Genomic DNA, 18977 nt, shown 5'->3' on the forward strand with positions numbered 1-18977 from the left:
TTCCCCATGTCTTGGACAATATGCTTGCCGTCGTTACGTATGATGGGAAAACGAGAAGGTTGTAGCCCGGCAAACAGGCTATGCAGGCACAAGGTAGTTCTTCTCCCATTTAATCCGTGTTGCTGCCGTCGCGACAGCCTCTTATCTGGTTAACTTGATCACCCCTTGATTTGGTGGGAGAACAGTTCCACTGTCCATAGAGTTTCCAGACCTTGGATATTCGCAAGAATGGCACCCAAAGGCCGTTCGCCGACCTACATGGTCGTGCTCGCAGCAGCAATGCTCGACGCAGCGACGGCGTTCCCAGCGCAGGTCCTGAAGACGAGGGCCCCATCGACTCCATTCGCGCCGATTGATCCTCAGAATTGGGTGAATCCTGACAACATGACTTGGGACGACTTTGTTGCACCACCAAGCACATCTTGGAGCGACCCTGCGCGCAAGGGAAGGGACCGGAACTTCAACATCGCTATGGTCACCGTCGACTACCCGGGTCAGTGATGGCTCAAGCAGGATCTCAGATTGCACCAACTGACACTTTGTATCAGACTCCCCATTCGTCGTTACACTGGCACCCAACTCTGATATTTTTGGCAACCCTCAACCGCTCGCTGCTGGCTTGGCCCGAGAGGACGTTCCTAAATTCTACCATGACTTGCTGAACACGCCCAACGACCTCAACGAGGGTCACACTCTGCACGAGTATTGGATGGGTGACTCGTTTGGAAAGTACGGTGTCGATTTGACAGTCTTCGGGCCTTACCGTATGCCGGCGAAGAGCTATCAGTACGGTGTAGACGACGAGGAGGGCGGCTTCAACGAGGATGCTTGCCCAGAAGGCCCGCCATGCTCGGTCGACCTTCGAACAGACGCTCTTGGCGCGTGGCGCAGAGATGTCGGTAACGCTACAGCGGATGCCTTCGAGCTGGCGTTTATCTTGTCCGCTGGCCAGGATGAATCTTCGACGTGGCAAGAATTCGGAGAGATGAAGTTTCTGACCAAAGAGGATATTCCTGAGGAGTTTGGCCCACCAGCGAACAGCTCGCTTCCCAACTACGCCAACACCCGCTACGTCGAGTGGACTTCCTGGGCTGCAGCCTCCACCATCTGGCCCAACGCTGGAGGCGGCTCGTCCACACAGGGCGAGTCGAGTGGTATGGCCACGTTTGCCCACGAGCTGTCCCATCTTCTCGGTATTGGGGACAACTACAACAACCCCTACAGCGTCCCTCCCCGCCGTGCATACACTGGACCGTTCAGCATGCTTGACCGCGGCTCCTTCAACGGTCCCGGTGGCCCCCACACACGCTGGCAGATTCCTCCTGTTCAGGGAGCCTCGATGGGTTCTCTGCACACTATGCGTGACAAGCACCAGATTGGCCTGATCGACGAGACCCCGATCCTGCAAGTGTCTCGCTCTGGTCTGGCTACCTCGGGCCCTGTCATCGCTGAGATCACGGCGCGCTCCGTCGACCCCGGCTCCGGTCTTATGGGCATCAACATCACCTTTGGTAGTCAAGGCGACCTGGCACCGGCCTGCAATATTTCCACCGACGCTCTCTGCGACGGCCGCGGCTACAACAACTACAACCTCGAAGTGGTGGACCGGATGGGCGCCGACTCCTTCTGCCCCGACTCGGGCGTCATGATCAGCAAGACCAAGAACAGCGACAGCGAGCAGCCCTTCCAGTGGGTCATCGACGCCAATCCTCAGGATGCGCGTGTGGTAGATTTCTACCTGCCCAACGGCACTGCCAGGTACTGGAGCATCGGCGACTACCGCCAGTTGGTGGACGCGCTGTTCCACGCCGGCACCGACTCTGGCAGTGAGTACGAGCACGTGGATGAGGCGAACGGTCTGCACTTTTACGTTCTGGACATGAAGCGCGATGCTTCTGGCATTTTGCGCTACACCGTCGGCGTGCGTTCCACGAACGGCACCTCGACGGCCAAGCACGACGTCAAGCTGCGCCAGGGCACTGTATCCGGCAACTCGTCGTCCAAAGGGCTGTACTGCACGTTCCAGCTGGACAACACGGGCAAGGCTGGCACGAACACGACCAGCGTCCACGCACAAGATTTGACCGCGTACCTCGGATCCGACATCTTCAGGCTGGAGGCCAAGGTCGAGGGCAAGGGTTGGGAAGCTGGGGTGCCGAACGCTCTTGCGCACGCCAAGTTTGGGGAGAGCACGGAGGTCAAGGTTGCTGTGAGGAGCGGGTACGGTGCTGTTGATCAGGCGACGGTCAAGCTCACTGTGACGAGCGAAAGTGACGCCACGGTCAAGGCGCAGAAGAGCTGCAAGGTGCAGGCTTGAGGGGTCAGCTGGACAGCGCTCTCGATATCATGACGAGTTTAGATATGTACACGGTCTGCGTTCAAGCGAGACCTGATGCCGCTAGTTCCCTTGCTCAAACGCAGAGTATCTTGATGATGGGACAAGTCGTGTTGGCAGACGTGCCTCAGCACCAAGACGGTGGTGGTGGTGTCGACAGTGGCGCACTCGATCCCTTTGCCAGCCCTGATGTTCTCAAGATGGAGCTACTGCAGGGACAGCTGGCTCGGCAGTACCTGCGTCTGACGCTGGTGTCTGGTGTCGGTGCACTGGTGACACACTTGCCGTCATGAGCAGTGCCTGGTGCCGTCGACGCCTCGACGGTGCCATGACGCAGCGGTGCATGCCGACGTGCAGACGGGGTGGGGTGGTGCGTCGAGTCGTCGGCGTGCCAGCCGTTCACCGCCTCGTCAAGCAAGCGAGGCCGCGCCGTACCGCGCTTCAGGTCACGCTTCACGCTTCCCGTCCCCGGAGGCTTGCCTGCACCGCAGCTCGCACGTCTCGCCCTCGACCCTTCACGCGCCCCGTGGTTGTGCATCGGCACGCGCAGAAGAGGAGTTTTCTTGCAGCGATCGGCACTGGAGTGCAGAGGGAGCATTGCATTGGCACGCGCGGTGGTTGTATGACTTTCACATGCCAGCGCTTGGGGAGCTGTAACACGACGACGACGAAGACGACGACGAAGAAGAAGAAGAAGAAGACGACGACCACGACGACCACGACCACGACCACGACCACGGCGACACGCATCGAAGCTCGGCGGAACCCACCGCCATGTCGACGCTCGACCAGATCGTAAAGGGGGCGCCGGCGTCCAACACGTCTGTCGACGCCGTAGCAGCCTCAGCCTACGCACACCCCCCACCGCACACGGCTACCCTCCACCATCCTCTCCCCCACCACGTCATCGACGTCAAGAGCAAGACGCCGCGCGCGCCCACCCTCAGCCTCAGCGACCCCACGTCCCTGCTGCCGAGCTCGCCGCCGCAGATCTACCTCAACCTCCTCATCCTCGAGGCCAGCCTGCGCAGCCAGTACCTCACCCTGCGCGCCCGCCGGCGGCAGAACACGTTCGTCCTGACCCTGCTGGCGCTGTGGATCGCCTTCTTCTTCTACCTGCTCTGGCTGCGCCCGCGCGAAGACGGCAAGGGCATAGGCGGCTCCCAGTACTGGCTGCTCGACATGCTGCAGAAGGTCGGCTTCATCACCGGCGTCGTCACCGCCCTGCTCTTCTGGGCCACGGGGCAGTGGGAGCGCGGCGTGCGCTGGCCTCGGCGCTGGATCGGCGTTGCGAACCGCGGGCTCCGCGGCATGAACGCCAAGATCGTCGTCATCCGCGGTCCGTGGTGGCACGAGCTGGTGGAATGGGCGCGCTTCATCGTGCCCTTCTCCGGCGGCCTGTGGGGCGGCGAGCAGGGCGGGAGCTCGTACCACTTCATCAACGTCGTGCAGGAGAAGAGCCACGCCCTCGATACCGGCCGTCCTCGACAACGCATCGTCGAGGACGGCAAAGAGTACGCCGAGGAAGACATTGCCCCGGGCGGCGACCACATCAAGCTGCTCCTCCTCCCGAAGCCCTTCACCCCCGACTTCCGCCAGAACTGGGAAATGTACCGCACAGAGTACTGGGAGCGCGAGAACGAGCGCCGCCAGGAGCTCCGGAAGCGCGTGCGCGCCCGCCAACGCGAGATTGCGCGCGAGGAAGGCGGACTCCTGTGGTGGACGGGCTGGCGGGGCTGGAAGCGCGCGAGAGGCTTCCCCAGCCGGTCTTCAGACGTGGAGAAGAGCGGACACGCACACACGCATTCACACAGTCTCAGCGCGAGCAACTCGCGCCGCCGCCGACCCAGCACGTTGCAGCATGGAAGAGACGGAAGCCACTCGCGCAGTTCCTCGCGCAGCACCACCCCGGGACCAGACGATGACCGTTTCCGCCCGCTCGAAACCCGCGAGAGACGGTGGAGCACCAGCACAGCGGGCAGCACGCGCTCAGCCTCCAACGCACGCAGCAAAACCATCACACAAGGCAACGCGGCATCGGCGCGGCAGCCCCAGGTGCGGCCGGGGCTGCCAGCCAACGGCGGTAGCGGTGGTAGGCCGGGCACGCGAACGAGCATGCTCAGCAACGCCTCGAGCCTGAGCGAGCTAGACGACGGCGGCTACGAGGCTACCAATGAAAGCAAGCCACGGCCGCAGATCAGGCGGAAAGGGAGTCGAGAGAGCGGGAGCGGGAGTGGGAAGGAAGCCGCGAGCGCGTAGACGACATGCTGTGTGTCTGTCGTGGTTCGAGGACGACGTTGAACGTTTGACGATTGATACCAGTAGCCCATTGACGAACAGAAACGATTTACGCTTGTATATGCATGGTCATTCCACAATTTCGTTGCGATTGAACTGATTCCAACTCTAAATCGAGTCAAAACTGCAGTGTCACGCTTGAAGTTGGTTTGACAGACACCCACCGTCTCTCTTACCTATTGATAACTAAAAAGCCTCGCCAAGCTCACTCAATCCACTCAATCCACTCAATACCACGAGCCCTCTCAGCAACACGGAGACCAACACCGATATCGATCCCATCCCCTGTCCTCTTCACAGATGCAGCGTTCCTCTCGCTCCTGAATGTCTCTCTGCGAGGGTGAATGTGAAGACAGCAAGCTCGAGAACATCCTCCAAGCAAACCACGAACACGTTCACGAAGTATCCGCATTGTGCAGCAACCTCGACTTCGAGCAGTACCGAATCCTGTTTAAAGAAAAAAAAAACCTCTCCCGTTCTACATTGCATTGTATAATCACGATGTACCGAACTGTGCATCCGCAGACACCGTTTTCACTGTTCTACCTCACGAGTATACGATCTGATCGATTTGCTAACCACCACCCCTTCCATCCCGTCTCCCAGTCCAGTCCATCCAACCGCCAACCCAAGAGGGGTCGAAACCAAGCACCGAAAACAAAAGCTCGAGCTTCTCCAAGCCTCGCGGTAAATTCAGAATCAAGGCAAAAGAAAGAGAGGGTTGGAGAAGATGGTTTCTCGCCTCATCTACACCCTGATTGAACCGTCGCGCGTCGCTATCGTCCCTGTGCGTACCGAGTTTTATACACGCGCTTCTCGAGTCGCGGATGGGCTTGTGTCGATGGCGACTTTGAGTATGACTGAGAGTGTGCTAACAGCAACAGCAACAGCAACAGCAACAGCAACAGCAACAGCAACGGACCCTCGAGCTTCACACTCCACCATCAGCATCCCATATTCATCTCCACCATCAACACTACCAGCAGCCACCGCCTCAACCCTCTTAGGACCCCCCACCGCCGACACCCCACCCCTCGCAATCCTCACCCTCGTCGCCGCGATAGTCTGCGCCTTGATCCTGCTCTGCGCACTCGCCTACTTTATCCTCCTCCGCTGCGCACGCGGTGCGTGTCCAAACTGCCGCCGCTGCGCATCCGAGGTGGACAAGTGGCGGCGCGGAGAGCTGGTGCGCATCACGCCGGATATGGTGCAGCGGCGCATGCACGCGTGGGATCTGGAGAAGGGGGGGTTAGAAGGGCAGGGCGTGAGGATGGTTGGGGACAGCTGGTCCAAAGAAGACCAAGAAGTTGAGGATGAGGGGGGGATGCGGAAAGAGGGGGAGGACTGTCATGGCGATGCTAAATTGCAGCAGCCCCGGCTTGCGCATCTGCGTGCTGTGCGGCGGAGGGATTCGGGGTGCCACTTCGCCGCTCGGAGACATGGTGACGACTCGGAGAAGACGCGGGTCGTCGTTGGCGACGATTCTGCACGCCCGGACGAACTCGAAGAGACGACTGTAGCGCGCGGGGGAAAGGAGCTAGAGGGGCAGAAAGAGCAGATACTGAGATCCGGGGTCTATCAGATGCCGCCGCCTCGGCAGGGCAACCAGTCGCGGTTCATAGAGCGTTTTAGCCTGGCAACGAATTGTGATCTGTAGAGAGAGAGAGAGAGAGAGAGAGAGAGAGAGAGAGAGAGCGGTGTAGTTGGTATCGTTCTGTTCTGTGACAATCTATCAGTGCACATCTGTGATGAACACCAAATACAATCTACTACGCCGTCAGCATACCCAAGATGAGTAGAAGAGGCAGTCGTACCCCAACTCAATACATCCCGCCCTCATACGGCTTCGCTGGCCGCGGACCTCCGGTGTGGTTCCTCGTATCGACGTAAAAAACCCACCCATTCTCATGCCACTTCCTCAGATCGATTTCCTCGCTCGGCTCCAGCGTTACTGCATTGACGCTGACGTAGTGGTACGGCTCCGTCACCTCTTGCCCATCCACCGTCCTTGTTTTGGTCGTGGGCTTGGTCTTGAACACCGGTGGCAGCTCCTCACAGTCTACACCCGCCTCTCCTTCACCGTCGGGAGACACCTGCTCCCACACCCCACCGACCCCAAAGACGCGCACGCCGCATTGCTTGCAGAAGTACCACCCGTTGGTCTTGGTGTTCACCCGGTAGTCGCCCAGCTCTTCGATGTTGGCAGGCGAGATGAGGGTGAAGTCGTCCGCGGGCGAGATGGGCCGGCAGTGGAAGAAGCCCATCCTCTGGCACGTCGAGCAATTGCATTTGTACAGGCGGATGGACTTTGCTTGTGGATCGAGCACGGGGGGGAATTGCAGGCGGATCTTGTATCGGACGAAGCCGCAATGGCACGATCCGGGGTATTCTTTCGCGAGAGCCATGTTGTCGTGTCGTAGCTGTCTTGCGGTGCGGGCTGTTGTCTTTTTATGCAGGACTGCTCATGACAACCTACACAGTATTGTACCACGCGGGACGTGAAAGCGAAGAATACCTACCAGTAGGCAGCAGCCGCGCTTACTTCAAACTACATTGGTGTCGCTCAAGCCCGCAGTCCCATCATCCCCGCTTGCTCGCGATGCATCCGTACTGGCTTACGTGGCGATTTATCAGCAGTGAGAATCATGCAGGCTGACAGACAGGGACAATCTGACGATGAGTAGATGAGATTGACAAATCTTGAGCACTGGAACCGTACTTTGTCTTTGCATTCCACCTGCCCTCCCAACGTTGTCGGATTTCTGCCTGTCACCTCTCATCTGGCGAGCGACTTTCCCGTTTGCTAGTCTTTCACCCAACTAAGCACACGCTGTGACGTTATGCATGAAATGCGTGGATGATGGAGAAACGGAAGAAGCTGGTCGGAAGCCAAGCAACCGGCAGCCTCGCTCAAAGCAGCAATCGCGTCTAATAAGACGTTATCGAGCTTTGCTCTCTTTGCTCTCTTTCGCTGCACCAGCACGACCATCGACATGGGTATCGGCAGCGGCATCGCCGTTTCACTTTCCTTCATAAGCTGCATATGGCTACCTGCAACACTCCTGTGTTGCCTGCCGTGGGTCCAGAGGCGTGAGTTGAGCGGCCGAGGGTCGATCACGTGCAGGAGCTAAAACACGCGCAGAGATGCTGTATTTACATTGGGTCACCATGTTTCCCGGCAAATGGCTTGAAGAGCCCGAAAGAGCTGGTTTTTCGAGTGCGTGCAAGAGCATCAACACATTCCAACCGGGCGAGAATACTCATGCGCCGCAGAAAATCAGGTCACGCCCTTCCGTATCGCGACCAAGGACGGTCACAGACTCTTCACGTGGCTTGTCGCACCGCTGGGCGTGTATGCCAGACATCTACATGACTTCGTTCATGAGCAGTCTGGTGTTGAAGACGTCACCGAGAAGCTAGCATTCCGATTGTTGCGAGACGATCCGGAGGCACGCCTGCTCATCTACTTTCACGGCAATGCGGCAACGCTGGGACAGCAGAGACGGACAGAGGAATACAGATCCTACTCTTCTGGCGCGTGTGAGAAAGTCTTTGTGCTGGCATTTGACTATCGTGGGTTTGGAAAGTCTGGTGGTGTGCCCTCGGAGACCGGCCTCAGAAAGGATGCAGAAGCTGTCGTCGACTGGGCTTTGCATGTCGCAAGAATACCTCCAAGCCGCATCGTGCTTCTGGGTCATTCGCTAGGGACAGCTGTTTCTACAGCTGTGGCAGTACAGTATGCTGATATGGGCGTCGAGTTTGCCGGTATCATACTGTGTGCTGCATTCACAAACGCAGGCAACGCGTTCGCCTCCTACTCAATCGCCGGCGTCGTACCCGTGCTTGCGCCCGTCAAGATGATCCCCGCTGTCCAAGCCTGGTTCAGTCGCAGGATGCGGGACACTTGGCGGACTGACGTGCGTTTAGCTGCGCTTGCTCGTAAGTTGCGCTACGAACACAGAACATTACGCTGTTCCCATGGTGTACTACGTTCGAATTGAGACTAACGATGCGATCACAGGCAAGTATTCGAAGCTTCGACTCGTCTTGGTACATGCGGAGGACGATGGCACGATGCCATGGAATCAGACTGAAGAACTGTTCAAGTCCACACTCAAAGCCGCAACTGGAGCCAATGTGGATGGCGATGCCTGGAGTGCGCCGAAACACGACACGGTCGATCTGGGCGAGGCTGGCAGACAGGAAATCTGGGAAAAGGGTAATGCGCGCATCGAGAAGCTTGTAGCCAAGCACGGAGGTAAGCAGCCCCCACCCGTTACCAAGAGATCCAAGGCGCCGGCGTGCTCGTGGCGCGCTTGCTCTTCGAGATGGCATCTGGAGATGGGATTTGGGATCGTCGATGCCCTGGCGATCATGCCCGGGCTACCGAAGAAACTTGCCCGACAGCCTAAGCTCTGTCCATTGTCTCCTTTCACGATGCTCGGCCTGTGCTGAAGTCGCGCCTTTTTCACACAGGCACAAAGAGCGTCTGGTGTGCTTGAAAAGCATCGACACCGCCTGAAAAAGGGCTCGAGAATGACTTCATACCAGCGGTATCCGGCTCGGCAACTAACCGCTCTGGGCTAACTACATTCTTCTAGACCACAACCAGATGATGACATGGAGTCCAATCGCCCTTGCGATTCTCCAGACCTTCGGATTGACGGCTTCGACCACGCGCTTGTAGAGTCTTGGATCTAGGTGTACTTGCGTAATCCAGCCCTCATCAGACCGAGTCTTCCGCGCTCGTCAGAAGCAGCGCCGTGTGACGCACGGCAAGCTCAACTGACTGCGCCCCTACCAAGAGGCTCTACTGAGAGGTATGCCGATGCGTCAAACGCGTACAGCCTCAGGCTCACGACGTGCAGCAACAATGACGAGGCAAGGTCTGCAGAAGCATGCATGATGAATGCGACAGATGTGGGCCCAAGGGTCTTGCGACGCCCGCTACTTGCAAGCGCTGGCGGCTTCCCAGATGTCTCGGTGGCCTTTGTGCGTCACCTGCTTTCGACCCTCATGACGTCCCAAAGCGGACGCAGCGGATACAAAGCCCACTGCGCGCTTCGGTGGTGGCCCGCATCCATGCTCTTGTGAATTCACAGACGGCCTCTGTTCACAGATTCGCTGTTCCAAGACCCGCTTTCAAGCCAATCCTTCCGTCGCTTGTGTTTCAGCTGTCGTTGTTATACCCACTTGCAGAAGGTTGCAGCCGCCGAAGATTCATTATTATATCGCTGTCGCTATTGTCTTTCTCACCACCCAATCTAACGTCTATTACCGCCATGCCTGCCATTGCCCATCTTGCTCCTCGCCTCCTTGCGGGAGCTACCTCCGGAGGCATATCTGGCACCGCCATTGCTGTGCTCATCTGCGTGGGCATCGTCCCCGTGATTGCACTCATCTGGGTGTGCATCTGGCTTCTCTTCTTCTACGGCAAGGGACGCAACTGCTGCTGCGTGCGGCGCAAGAGGGCTGCTACGGAGCCGGGGGTGGTCGAGAGCACCGTCTCTAGCCCTGAGGCGTTGAACGAAAAGACAAACTACACGCTTCCACAGAGGCCGACGACGACGTACAGGGCCGAGAGCGGGTCCTCGACCGAGCGAGCCAGAGACAGCAGAGGAACGCTGAAGAAGCAGCAGCCCAGGGAGAGCCTGCAGAGCCAGTGGAGCAGCCACAGCACGATACCTGTTGTGCAGGAGCCGAAGCCATTCGTTTGAACGCCGCGGCACGTTTCGGCTCCACTGGGCGGACGTTGCAGCTCGATGGCGACTCTACGTTGTCGACTCTACGTTGTCGAATGGAGTAGGACAGCGCATGCGCAGAGGACCTTTTCCATGAAGATGGAGTGACTCTTACACGCCTCTTCACAATCCAGACGTTCACAATCCAGACGTTCACAATCAAAACATTCTGGAGCGCATGTTGATAGGTCCTTTGTTCAAGATGGTAGGGTTGGTGTGGAAGTCGGCGGTGGCGAGGGCGTCCAGGAACATGGCCCTACTGAGGAATGCGTTCCTGAAGGCGGTCCCGAAGATGTCGTGTCCGTTACTTTGGGACGCTAGGATGATGGACCCCGGCCCCAGTCTCGCTTGGAGCACGCTTCGGGCATGGGAAACCACATGCTGGCATGCCGGTTGCGGCGATGGAGAGGCCACGATGCACTGCTTTTTTCCTCGCAAGTCTGAAGAAGCGTCGTGCTCGTTCGGCCAGAGCAGGCCTGGGGCATTTTAGGAAATGTCTTGGTTCGGTCAAAGCAGGCCTTGGGCATCCAAGGGTCGGGCAAGTTTGACGTGCGCATGTGCGACGCAGGCGGAGGGGTGAGGCGGTTGGGGTTTCGAGGAGGGGCGCAGATGCTCTTGGCAGGATGTGAGGCTCAGCGTGGTCCTCACATGGGCGATGACGTAGCTGTAATGAAGCAACCCACAAGGACTTGAGTGCTGTCACGTCACATTCGTCCTCGACACACAAACACATTGCTTGGTGATTGCCATGGCAGCCGTTGCGTCTCTCGTGGTTGTCCCCCAGCCAGCGGGCAGGTGTGGCAGTCTGCATGTCGAGCCGCCTGACCAATCAGCGGCGCTGGCGGGAGCACACCAAGATGGCGGGCCTGTGAGGCGCCACGCTGATCTGGACGGCAGCTGCGCGTCGGCGAACAAGCGGGGTCTCGAGTGCGCGCAGAGTGCAGAGCGGTGGTGAGGACAGTCTTCAACACGACGTGGTGAGGACAGACTTCAACACGACGTGTGCCCTCGACGGCGTGGTGAGGACAGACTTCAACACGGCGTGTATGCCCTCTCCATCTACTCTGCTCATCGATTGACGGCCAACCAACAAGAGAGACCTCGTCGACGCATCTCTGACACATCTCCGACGCATCTTCGACGCACCCTCGACTCATCCTTGACTCATCTACAAGTAGGCAGCCAGCTCAGCACCGGGGCGGCGAGAAGACTGGTCCGACGTTTGGCCTCCGGATCTGTATCTTAAAGCCTAAGGCCGGACGTGGTTGTCGTCGGGAGAGCGAATCGCCGCGTGCTCGTCCGCCAGAACGGCTACGTCAGCACGTAGGCAAACCAATCGACCGTCGCAACAGCAGCGCCTCGGGGACGCGTCCTGGGGTGTTTGCCGTGCCCGTGCCGGAGCCGCCACCATTATTTCCCACGCAAGCTCGCTCTTCGCCCAGCTACGCATGCTGCGGCTCTATCTACGCTCTCGCCCCGCTGTCCGCGGCGCCCTGCACACGACGGCTGGCTTTGGAGGCGCCAGCTACATCAGCCTGAGCCTGTCGACGCCCATCAAGATCGGCGACGGCGACAAGAGCAGCAGCAGCAGCAGCACCACCACCACCAGCAGCACCACCACCACCACCAACACCACCACCACCACCACCACCACCACCATGGCCGCCCACGAGGACAGCGCCGACGGCGAGCTGCGGGCCAAGACGCAGCAGAGCCCGCTGGCGTCGCAGCGACAGGCCGCCAAGTGGTTTCCGCTGAGTGCGTCCGACGGCTTCTCGCAATGGGTGCGTGGTCTCGGTGAAGAGCGGTAGCAGGCCGTGGCTAACGTGCGACAGTGGGCCGGCCTCTCCCCCATGGCCACGGAGCACCGCGTCCTCTCCTTCATCCCCCACCTGCAGAGCCCCCCCACACATACGCAGACGGGCGCCGCGCCCGCCTCGACCGACCCCAGCGCAGCCCCGCCCCCGCTCGCCGAGGACCACACCACCACCGACGCCCGCACCGACCCGTACGGCCCGCGCCGATGGAACTCGCAGATGGTCGAGCTGAGCGGCAAGGGGCGCGCCCTCAACGAGTTCAGCGTCGAGCGCCTCGGCGAGCACGTCGACGAGAACCTGGTCATGCTGCACGGCTACGGCGCCGGCCTGGGCTTCTTCTACCGCAACTTCGAGGCCCTGTCGCGCGCCGAGGGCTGGAAGGTCTACGCCCTCGACCTGCTCGGCATGGGCCGCAGCAGCCGCTCGCCCTTCAAGATCCACGCAACCGACAAGCACGCCAAGATCGCAGAGGCCGAGTCCTTCTTCGTCGACGCCCTCGAGGAGTGGCGCATCAAGCGCGGGCTCGACCGCTTCACCCTGCTCGGCCACAGCCTGGGCGGCTACCTCGCCGTCGCCTACGCCCTCAAGTACCCGGGCCACCTGAACAAGCTGATCCTCGCGAGCCCAGTCGGCATTCCCGAGGACCCCTACGCCGCCCGCGAGGACACGCCCGACCCAAGCCACTCCACCATGGTCAATGAATTCACCCAGGACGCCTCGGCCACACGCAACGGCGTCCAGCCCTCGACCGCAGACAACAACAACTTGCTCAACCAGGCGAAGAAGAAGCAGGAGATGCCCAACCAGCCGCCCCGCAGACGCATGCCCGGCTGGCTGACCTACCTGTGGGAGGCCAACGTCCTATCTCCCTTTTCCTTTGTCCGCTGGAGCGGCCCGCTCGGCCCCCGCCTGGTCTCAGGCTGGACAAGCCGGCGCTTCTCCCAGCTACCCGAGGAGGAAGCGCAGGCCCTGCACGACTACAGCTACGCCCTGTTCCGGCAGCGCGGCAGCTCCGAGTACGCGCTGGGCTACCTCCTGGCACCCGGCGCCTTTGCCCGCTCGCCCCTCATCCGCCGCATCCACGGCGTCGGACGGCAGTGGATTGGCCCGCACGCCACACCCTCTGTAGACGGCGACGAGGCACCCAAGCCCTCATCCTCATCGTCATCGTCATCGTCATCCCCGTCTTCCCCCTCTCAGCCCCCACAGCGGGAATCCGGCTTCCCCATCATCTTCATGTACGGCGAAAACGACTGGATGGACGTAGCCGGGGGCCACGCCGCCGTGCAGCGAATCCACCAAGAACGCGACCGAGTCCTCGCCGGCAAGAGTCGCGAGGAACGCGAGCAGGACCGCGCCAGCGCCAAAGTGGTCATCATCGACAAGGCAGGACACCATGTCTATCTCGATGGCTGGGAGCAATTCAACAACGTCATGCTGGCGGAGATGGAGGATACAAGGGGGAAGGGTAGGGGGTGACGGATCGATTGCATCATGTGTTGGATCCTACGTTTTTGTTTTTGTTATTTCACACCCTTAGATGAGAGGTTCCATGAATAGACGGCGAGCAAATACATTCTAGATTTCATTCACATTTACTTGGTACCCATTACCAACCTCTCTACTCACTATCATACTTCCAAGTAAAATATAGGTAAATGTAATCTAGGTGTCATCTACTTAATATCTACTACTAACCTCTCTACTTACTATATAAGTACTAACATAGTAATTAGGAAAAGGTCTAGGTATTGTATTATATCCATCTGCCTACCTTTCTAGATTTTGTGCTTTCAAGTATAGGTAAAAGCACATATCTGCTGTGCATGTGCACATGCATGGCTATGGCTGGTTGCTGGGCTCTACGATACTCTGCAATGGAAACCCCCACCACAGCCAAAAAGGGAGTGTTGGTACGCACATTGACTCGCTTTCCTTTGCGAGGTTGCATAGGTCCATCTCCAGCCGTGACGAAAGCTAGCCCAACCTCCCCTTCGCGCCGCCGTACTTGCCCTCTGGTCCCTCGAGATGCGCATCCAGCACCGCCGACGTCCCCGCAAGCACGCTCTCGATCGCCTGTGGCAGCAGCCTCGCCAGCTCCTCGGCCGTACTCGCGTGGGCCGCCCAAATCTCGCCGCCGGACGCCGCCTTCGCAATGCCAGAGTAGTCCGGCGTCGGCGCGAAGCTGATGTTCAGCTCCTCGTTCGTAGCCCGACTCCCCGCGCCGTCGGGGTGCACGAGGAGCAGGCTGCGCCGCGGCGCGTTCCATCCTTTGTTGTTCAGCACAATGGTCAGGATCGGGATGCGGTAGCGCTGCGCGATCCAGTACACGGACCCGGGCACGGAGAAGAGGTAGGTTCCGTCCCCGACGATCTGGCACACGAACTGCTTGCTGCCCACCGTGTCGGCTGCGAGTTTTATGCCCAGGGCCCCGCCGCCAGACCACCCGAGCCCGCCGCCGCCGCAGTTCAGCCAGGTGCCGGGCAGGGTGGCCTGGATTTGGTCGGCTACTAGGCCCGTTTGCGTCACGGCTTCGATGGCCCAGACGGTGTCGTTTGGGCAGAGGGCTTTCAGTTGCGCGCAGAGGTAGGAAGTGCCGAAGTGGTTCCGAGAGTCTGCCTTGGCTTCGCTGGCGATGGTTTCGAGTTTCGCCTTGTGCGAGGCTTGCAAGCCGGACCAGCGCGACGCGAAGAGCTCGCTGGAGAGCTTGTCCTTGAACGTGGCTTCCAGGTGGCTGTTTAGCTGCGACAGCGACGTGTACGAGTCTGCGCGGTAGCGGTGGATGGCGTTGAGGTAGAAGACGGGCATCTGCTGCTTCAGCGGGTCGACGTCGACGTGGAAGATCTTGGCTGTGGCGTTGGGGTGGCACTGCGTGTTGATCCAGGGTACGTCGCAGTCCATGACGAGAATCACGTCCGCCGTCTCGATGCTGGGGTCGTTGCCGTACCGCGTTCCGAGCCAGGCTGGGTGGTTCGCGGGGAAGCACATGTCGCTGCCGCCTGTGTCGAGGACCCTCAGGCCCTTGATGTTGTCTGCCAGGTTGACCAGCTCTTGCACGGCAGCGTGGTTGCGACCTGTGTAGCCCGCGATGACGAGCGGTTCCTGTGCATTGACCAGTGCTTCTGCAATCTTCTTCACTCCACTAGGGGGGAGCGCCGAGGGTTCGACAGGACGCCAGTAGTCGAGCTGGAGCTGGTAGGGGGTCAGGTCCTCCTCCATGGGCTCGCGAGCTCCGTACAGGTAGACAGGGCCCTTGGGGTCGCTCATGGCGAAAGACAGCGCTCGGTTGACCATCTGCTTGACGTTCTTGCCCGTCTTGATCTCGCCCGTGTATCGACAGTACTGGGCTACAATCTGCTTCTGGTCGGGCACGTCCTGGATCCAGTGGATGTACTCTGTCCTGCTTCCACGCATCTCGCCCTCGATCGTGTACGGCGACAGGCCAGCGAAGATGAGCACTGGCGCTCGTCCGCACGAGGCGTTGTGGACGGCCGCTCCGAGACCCTGGGTTCCAACGTCGACGTGCACAATCACGCATTGCGGTTGGCCGGAGAATCGAGCGTAGCCGTCTGCCATGGACAGGGCAACCATCTGGATGGGTTAGGCACAGATTGCCCACGACGGCAACACGATTGCGTACCTCGTTCGGACATGTCACTACCTTGGGGAACTGGCCCTTCTTCTCATTCTGGCCCTTGACAATGGCCTCGATGATGGATGGATGGTCCGATCCCAGATTGACAAAGACATTTCGTACGCCAGCCTCCCACAACGCCTCGAAGAAGGCAAATGACGCTGTGTATCTGCCGAGTCGTCAACCCATGGCCGAAAGCTTCCATTTCTCTGCAAACTTACACCATCTTCGCGGCCCCTAGACTTTGAGCTCTTCGTGAGGGTTTGCTTGTAGCGACTTAGGAAGGCTTCGCCAGTACGTATCTACACCGAGTGAACGGTCTGGGATGGGCGTTGAAGCTCCTCATAGTCGTACACATCCACGAGCTTGCCCCACTCAACGCGGGGAAGGCTGCGGTGGGCGCGTGGTTGGTACGGGACGCGGCTTCGGGAATAGGAACGGCTTCGGCTGTCTGATCACGCCTTCCGCACTTGTTTCAACCGCCGTCAAGGTCGTACGTAGATATCGACTGCGCATCCTTGCCATCACCAATGCGTGAATGGCTAGCTGGAAATGCCAGACGCTCAGCTTCCTCTGGCCTCGCATCTGCGGCACCGTGCTGCGCGGTGGGAGATGTTGCGACACGAACGGCTTGAAACGCGTTTCACGCAACGTCAGGTATGAGCTGGAGAGAACGTACAAAAGGTCGCATCGTAGGTCGAACCCAAATTTCATTTTTCATTTCAACTGTCTATCCTCGCCATCATGTTCTTGTGCCGGTCCTCCATACTTTCGTCGTTCCTGGTGGGCGCCCTTGCCCAGACTACCTGTAAGCTTCCTATACCGTCGGTACCATACACATCTGGCGTTCCATCGTGGCAAGCCACCGAATACACCTGTCAAGGACCTCCTGACATCTACGTTGTCGAGCCCAGCAATGGCAAAGGCCTGGGTGTCTTTGCGCTCCACGATCTCGACGTTGGCGATATTGTTATGCGGGAAACGCCCATTCTCAAAATCGACCCGCCAAACTACGCCAAAGGAACCGGCTACCCCATGGCTCTAGTATCGGAGCTCGTTCGGAGAGAATTCGAACGTCTGTCGCCTGATGAACAGGCGGAAGTCATGTCCCTAACGTACCATGCAACTGCAGTAGAAGAAGCGACGAGGGACAAGCTCGGCATTATCTTCAGGACGAACGCATACAACACAGACGACCAGATTGGTCTCTTTCCCAAAATCGCAAGAATCAATCACTCGTGCCGACCAAACACCAGCTACTACTGGAGCAAAAAGCTGAACAAAAGGGTGGTGTATGCCAGTAGGAAGATCAAGAAAGGCGAAGAGTTCTTCGTGTCGTACATTGGCCTTCTCTCGACCCACGAGGAGCGACAGAAACGCCTCGACCGCTACGGCTTCAAGTGCACTTGCGAAGCATGCGCAGCAGAGAAAGCCCTCAAGCAAGTCAGCGACCAACGACGAGTCGAGATCAGCAAAGCGTTCATGGACTTCGAGCCGCAGCTGACTCTCGATGTGCCCAAGTCAAAGTCAGCTAGACGTCAGGCGCGGATGAACGCCCAAGCAAGCTCGCAGCTTGCCGGACTTGTCGAAGAAGAAGGTCTTGCTGACTACTACGCCAAAGCCTACCGGGTTGCGGCCATCAGTCACGCCAGGATCGAAGAGTGGCAACCAGCTGCGATATTCGCCAACAAGGGGTACAAGCTAAAACACATGGAGGACCCTGAGTCCCCGTACACGGCGGAGATGTACTCGCTCACCAGTAGCTTCATACAAAGTTGGGAGAGCGAGCTGAAGAATCAGTCCTCGGAGAAAGTGTCCAAGTAGACAACCAAAACCTCAACCCTCTTTTTGATACACTGCCGACATCATCAATAGTACGAAGTTCGAACACGCTATGATGCTCAACACGGATTGGTATTCTTGCATGTGCCTGCTTGACGAGCCCAGCTAACGCTTCTGGATGATCAGCATGTATTTACCCGGTCGAGGCTAGGTGGTCTCTACACCCACGTCTGCAGTATATGTCATGCTTGATATTCTTCTACTCAACAAATCGAACACCATCCACAGCAGTTGTTCCAAAAGCTTCGCCACCAACATAGCCATCAGTATTCCTTCACCATCTCTCCTCTCGATTCTTGACACCCGACACATTAGCCTAATCCAGGGTCCCTATAAGCATCAAGTTGGATACTTGACCCACTTCTGTTTCAACCCCGGACTCTCTCTCTCTCTCTTCATCTACTCCGACTCTGAATCAAAGCTTTGAGCGCGCAACCCACGAACAAGAAAATGACCGACGAAGCCCTCATTTCCAAAGATGCACCATCGCGCAAACTACCAATGCGCGTCCTCGTCCTCGGGCTGCCACGCACCAACACATCCTCCCTGATCTCCGCACTCCGGACCCTAGGCTACCACCCCTACACGATGCGCTCGCTCGTCACAGACCCAACGCACATCGCCGTCTGGCAAGAAGCGGTACACTCGACACAGCACGCCTCCGGTCTCCCCCTACCCATCAACGACATCCTCTCCGACTACGACGCCATTGCCGACCTGCCGGGGTGCATGTTTGCCGAGCAACTCATCACGGCGTACCCGCGCGCCAGAGTCGTCTTGACGACGCGCGCGTACCGCGAGTGGGAGAAGAGCATGCGCGAGAGTATCTGGGTGCTGTTTACCTGGCGGCTGTTTGAGCTCTGCAGACTCACTGGATTGAGTAGGATGGCGCCGCTGATCAGGCTTCTGCACGCGCTGTTTGGCGTGCATAACGGAAATGTGTATGGTGGGTATGAGACGAGGAGGGCGTACGAGAGGCACAATGAGAGGGTGAGGGAGCTTGTGTCGAGGGAGCAGCTGTTGGAGATTGACGCCGAGGATGAAAGTGGGTGGGATGAGCTGTGTGGGTTTTTGGGCGAGGAACGGCCCGAGGTCGAGTACCCGAGGTTCAAGGAGGAGACGGCGATGCGTGCTGGGCTGGAACAGACGTGGTTCTCCATGGCGAGATACCTGGTGCTGATGGTTGTGCTGCCGGGTGCGGTATTCATCATGGGAACGGCGCTGTACACATACGCGGATGATCTGGTTGCTGCTAGGGATCAGTGGATTCTTGCTCCGTTGAAGGGGTATCTGAACTCGTAGAGGTTTCG

General features: G+C 58.8%; 10 protein-coding genes across 10 annotated transcripts, besides 10 other annotated features; 8 read left to right on the top strand and 2 right to left on the bottom strand.

The window, feature by feature from the left end:
* Positions 1-228: 228 nt before the first annotated feature.
* Positions 229-2317, top strand: EKO05_0000777 (uncharacterized protein; the record flags this gene model as incomplete). The annotated part of the gene is made up of 2 exons (XM_038936985.1): positions 229-493; positions 549-2317. 2 exons carry the CDS (start codon positions 229-231, stop codon positions 2315-2317), a joined length of 2034 nt encoding a protein of 677 aa, XP_038803321.1.
* Positions 2318-2575: 258 nt separating this feature from the next.
* Positions 2576-2610: a tandem repeat.
* Positions 2611-2993: 383 nt separating this feature from the next.
* Positions 2994-3047: a tandem repeat.
* Positions 3048-3074: a tandem repeat.
* Positions 3075-3109: 35 nt separating this feature from the next.
* On the top strand, positions 3110-4594 carry EKO05_0000778 (Nem1-Spo7 phosphatase regulatory subunit; the record flags this gene model as incomplete). Its single annotated transcript, XM_038936580.2, has 1 exon — positions 3110-4594. The coding sequence occupies one exon, from the start codon at positions 3110-3112 to the stop codon at positions 4592-4594; it is 1485 nt and encodes a 494-aa protein (XP_038803322.2).
* Positions 3191-3236: a tandem repeat.
* Positions 4595-5363: 769 nt separating the features above from the next.
* On the top strand, positions 5364-6290 carry EKO05_0000779 (uncharacterized protein; the record flags this gene model as incomplete). The annotated part of the gene is made up of 2 exons (XM_059635499.1): positions 5364-5487; positions 5518-6290. The coding sequence occupies 2 exons, from the start codon at positions 5364-5366 to the stop codon at positions 6288-6290; spliced, it is 897 nt and encodes a 298-aa protein (XP_059491482.1).
* Positions 5507-5551: a tandem repeat.
* Positions 6289-6328: a tandem repeat.
* Positions 6329-6453: 125 nt separating this feature from the next.
* On the bottom strand, positions 6454-7038 carry EKO05_0000780 (uncharacterized protein; the record flags this gene model as incomplete). Its single annotated transcript, XM_038944793.1, has 1 exon — positions 6454-7038. One exon carries the CDS (start codon positions 7036-7038, stop codon positions 6454-6456), a length of 585 nt encoding a protein of 194 aa, XP_038803324.1.
* Positions 7039-7626: 588 nt separating this feature from the next.
* EKO05_0000781 (Acylglycerol lipase) lies at positions 7627-9320 on the top strand (the record flags this gene model as incomplete). Its single annotated transcript, XM_038936975.1, has 5 exons — positions 7627-7723; positions 7776-7850; positions 7907-8572; positions 8655-8891; positions 9235-9320. The coding sequence occupies 5 exons, from the start codon at positions 7627-7629 to the stop codon at positions 9318-9320; spliced, it is 1161 nt and encodes a 386-aa protein (XP_038803325.1).
* Positions 9321-9915: 595 nt separating this feature from the next.
* EKO05_0000782 (uncharacterized protein) lies at positions 9916-10350 on the top strand (the record flags this gene model as incomplete). The annotated part of the gene is made up of 1 exon (XM_038944794.1): positions 9916-10350. One exon carries the CDS (start codon positions 9916-9918, stop codon positions 10348-10350), a length of 435 nt encoding a protein of 144 aa, XP_038803326.1.
* A 1472-nt stretch (positions 10351-11822) lies between these two features.
* On the top strand, positions 11823-13670 carry EKO05_0000783 (uncharacterized protein; the record flags this gene model as incomplete). The annotated part of the gene is made up of 2 exons (XM_038936956.1): positions 11823-12158; positions 12210-13670. The coding sequence occupies 2 exons, from the start codon at positions 11823-11825 to the stop codon at positions 13668-13670; spliced, it is 1797 nt and encodes a 598-aa protein (XP_038803327.1).
* Positions 11952-11968: a tandem repeat.
* Positions 11969-12033: a tandem repeat.
* Positions 13342-13387: a tandem repeat.
* A 498-nt stretch (positions 13671-14168) lies between the features above and the next one.
* On the bottom strand, positions 14169-16051 carry EKO05_0000784 (uncharacterized protein; the record flags this gene model as incomplete). Its single annotated transcript, XM_038936983.1, has 3 exons — positions 14169-15782; positions 15832-15994; positions 16047-16051. 3 exons carry the CDS (start codon positions 16049-16051, stop codon positions 14169-14171), a joined length of 1782 nt encoding a protein of 593 aa, XP_038803328.1.
* Positions 16052-16569: 518 nt separating this feature from the next.
* Positions 16570-17649, top strand: EKO05_0000785 (SET domain-containing protein 5; the record flags this gene model as incomplete). Its single annotated transcript, XM_038944795.1, has 1 exon — positions 16570-17649. One exon carries the CDS (start codon positions 16570-16572, stop codon positions 17647-17649), a length of 1080 nt encoding a protein of 359 aa, XP_038803329.1.
* A 397-nt stretch (positions 17650-18046) lies between these two features.
* Positions 18047-18072: a tandem repeat.
* A 45-nt stretch (positions 18073-18117) lies between these two features.
* On the top strand, positions 18118-18969 carry EKO05_0000786 (uncharacterized protein; the record flags this gene model as incomplete). The annotated part of the gene is made up of 1 exon (XM_038944796.1): positions 18118-18969. One exon carries the CDS (start codon positions 18118-18120, stop codon positions 18967-18969), a length of 852 nt encoding a protein of 283 aa, XP_038803330.1.
* Between the last annotated feature and the right edge of the window lie 8 nt (positions 18970-18977).

The sequence above is a fragment of the Ascochyta rabiei genome, chromosome 1, assembly GCF_004011695.2.
Source record: "Ascochyta rabiei chromosome 1, complete sequence".
In the NCBI taxonomy this organism is placed as follows: domain Eukaryota; kingdom Fungi; phylum Ascomycota; class Dothideomycetes; order Pleosporales; family Didymellaceae; genus Ascochyta; species Ascochyta rabiei.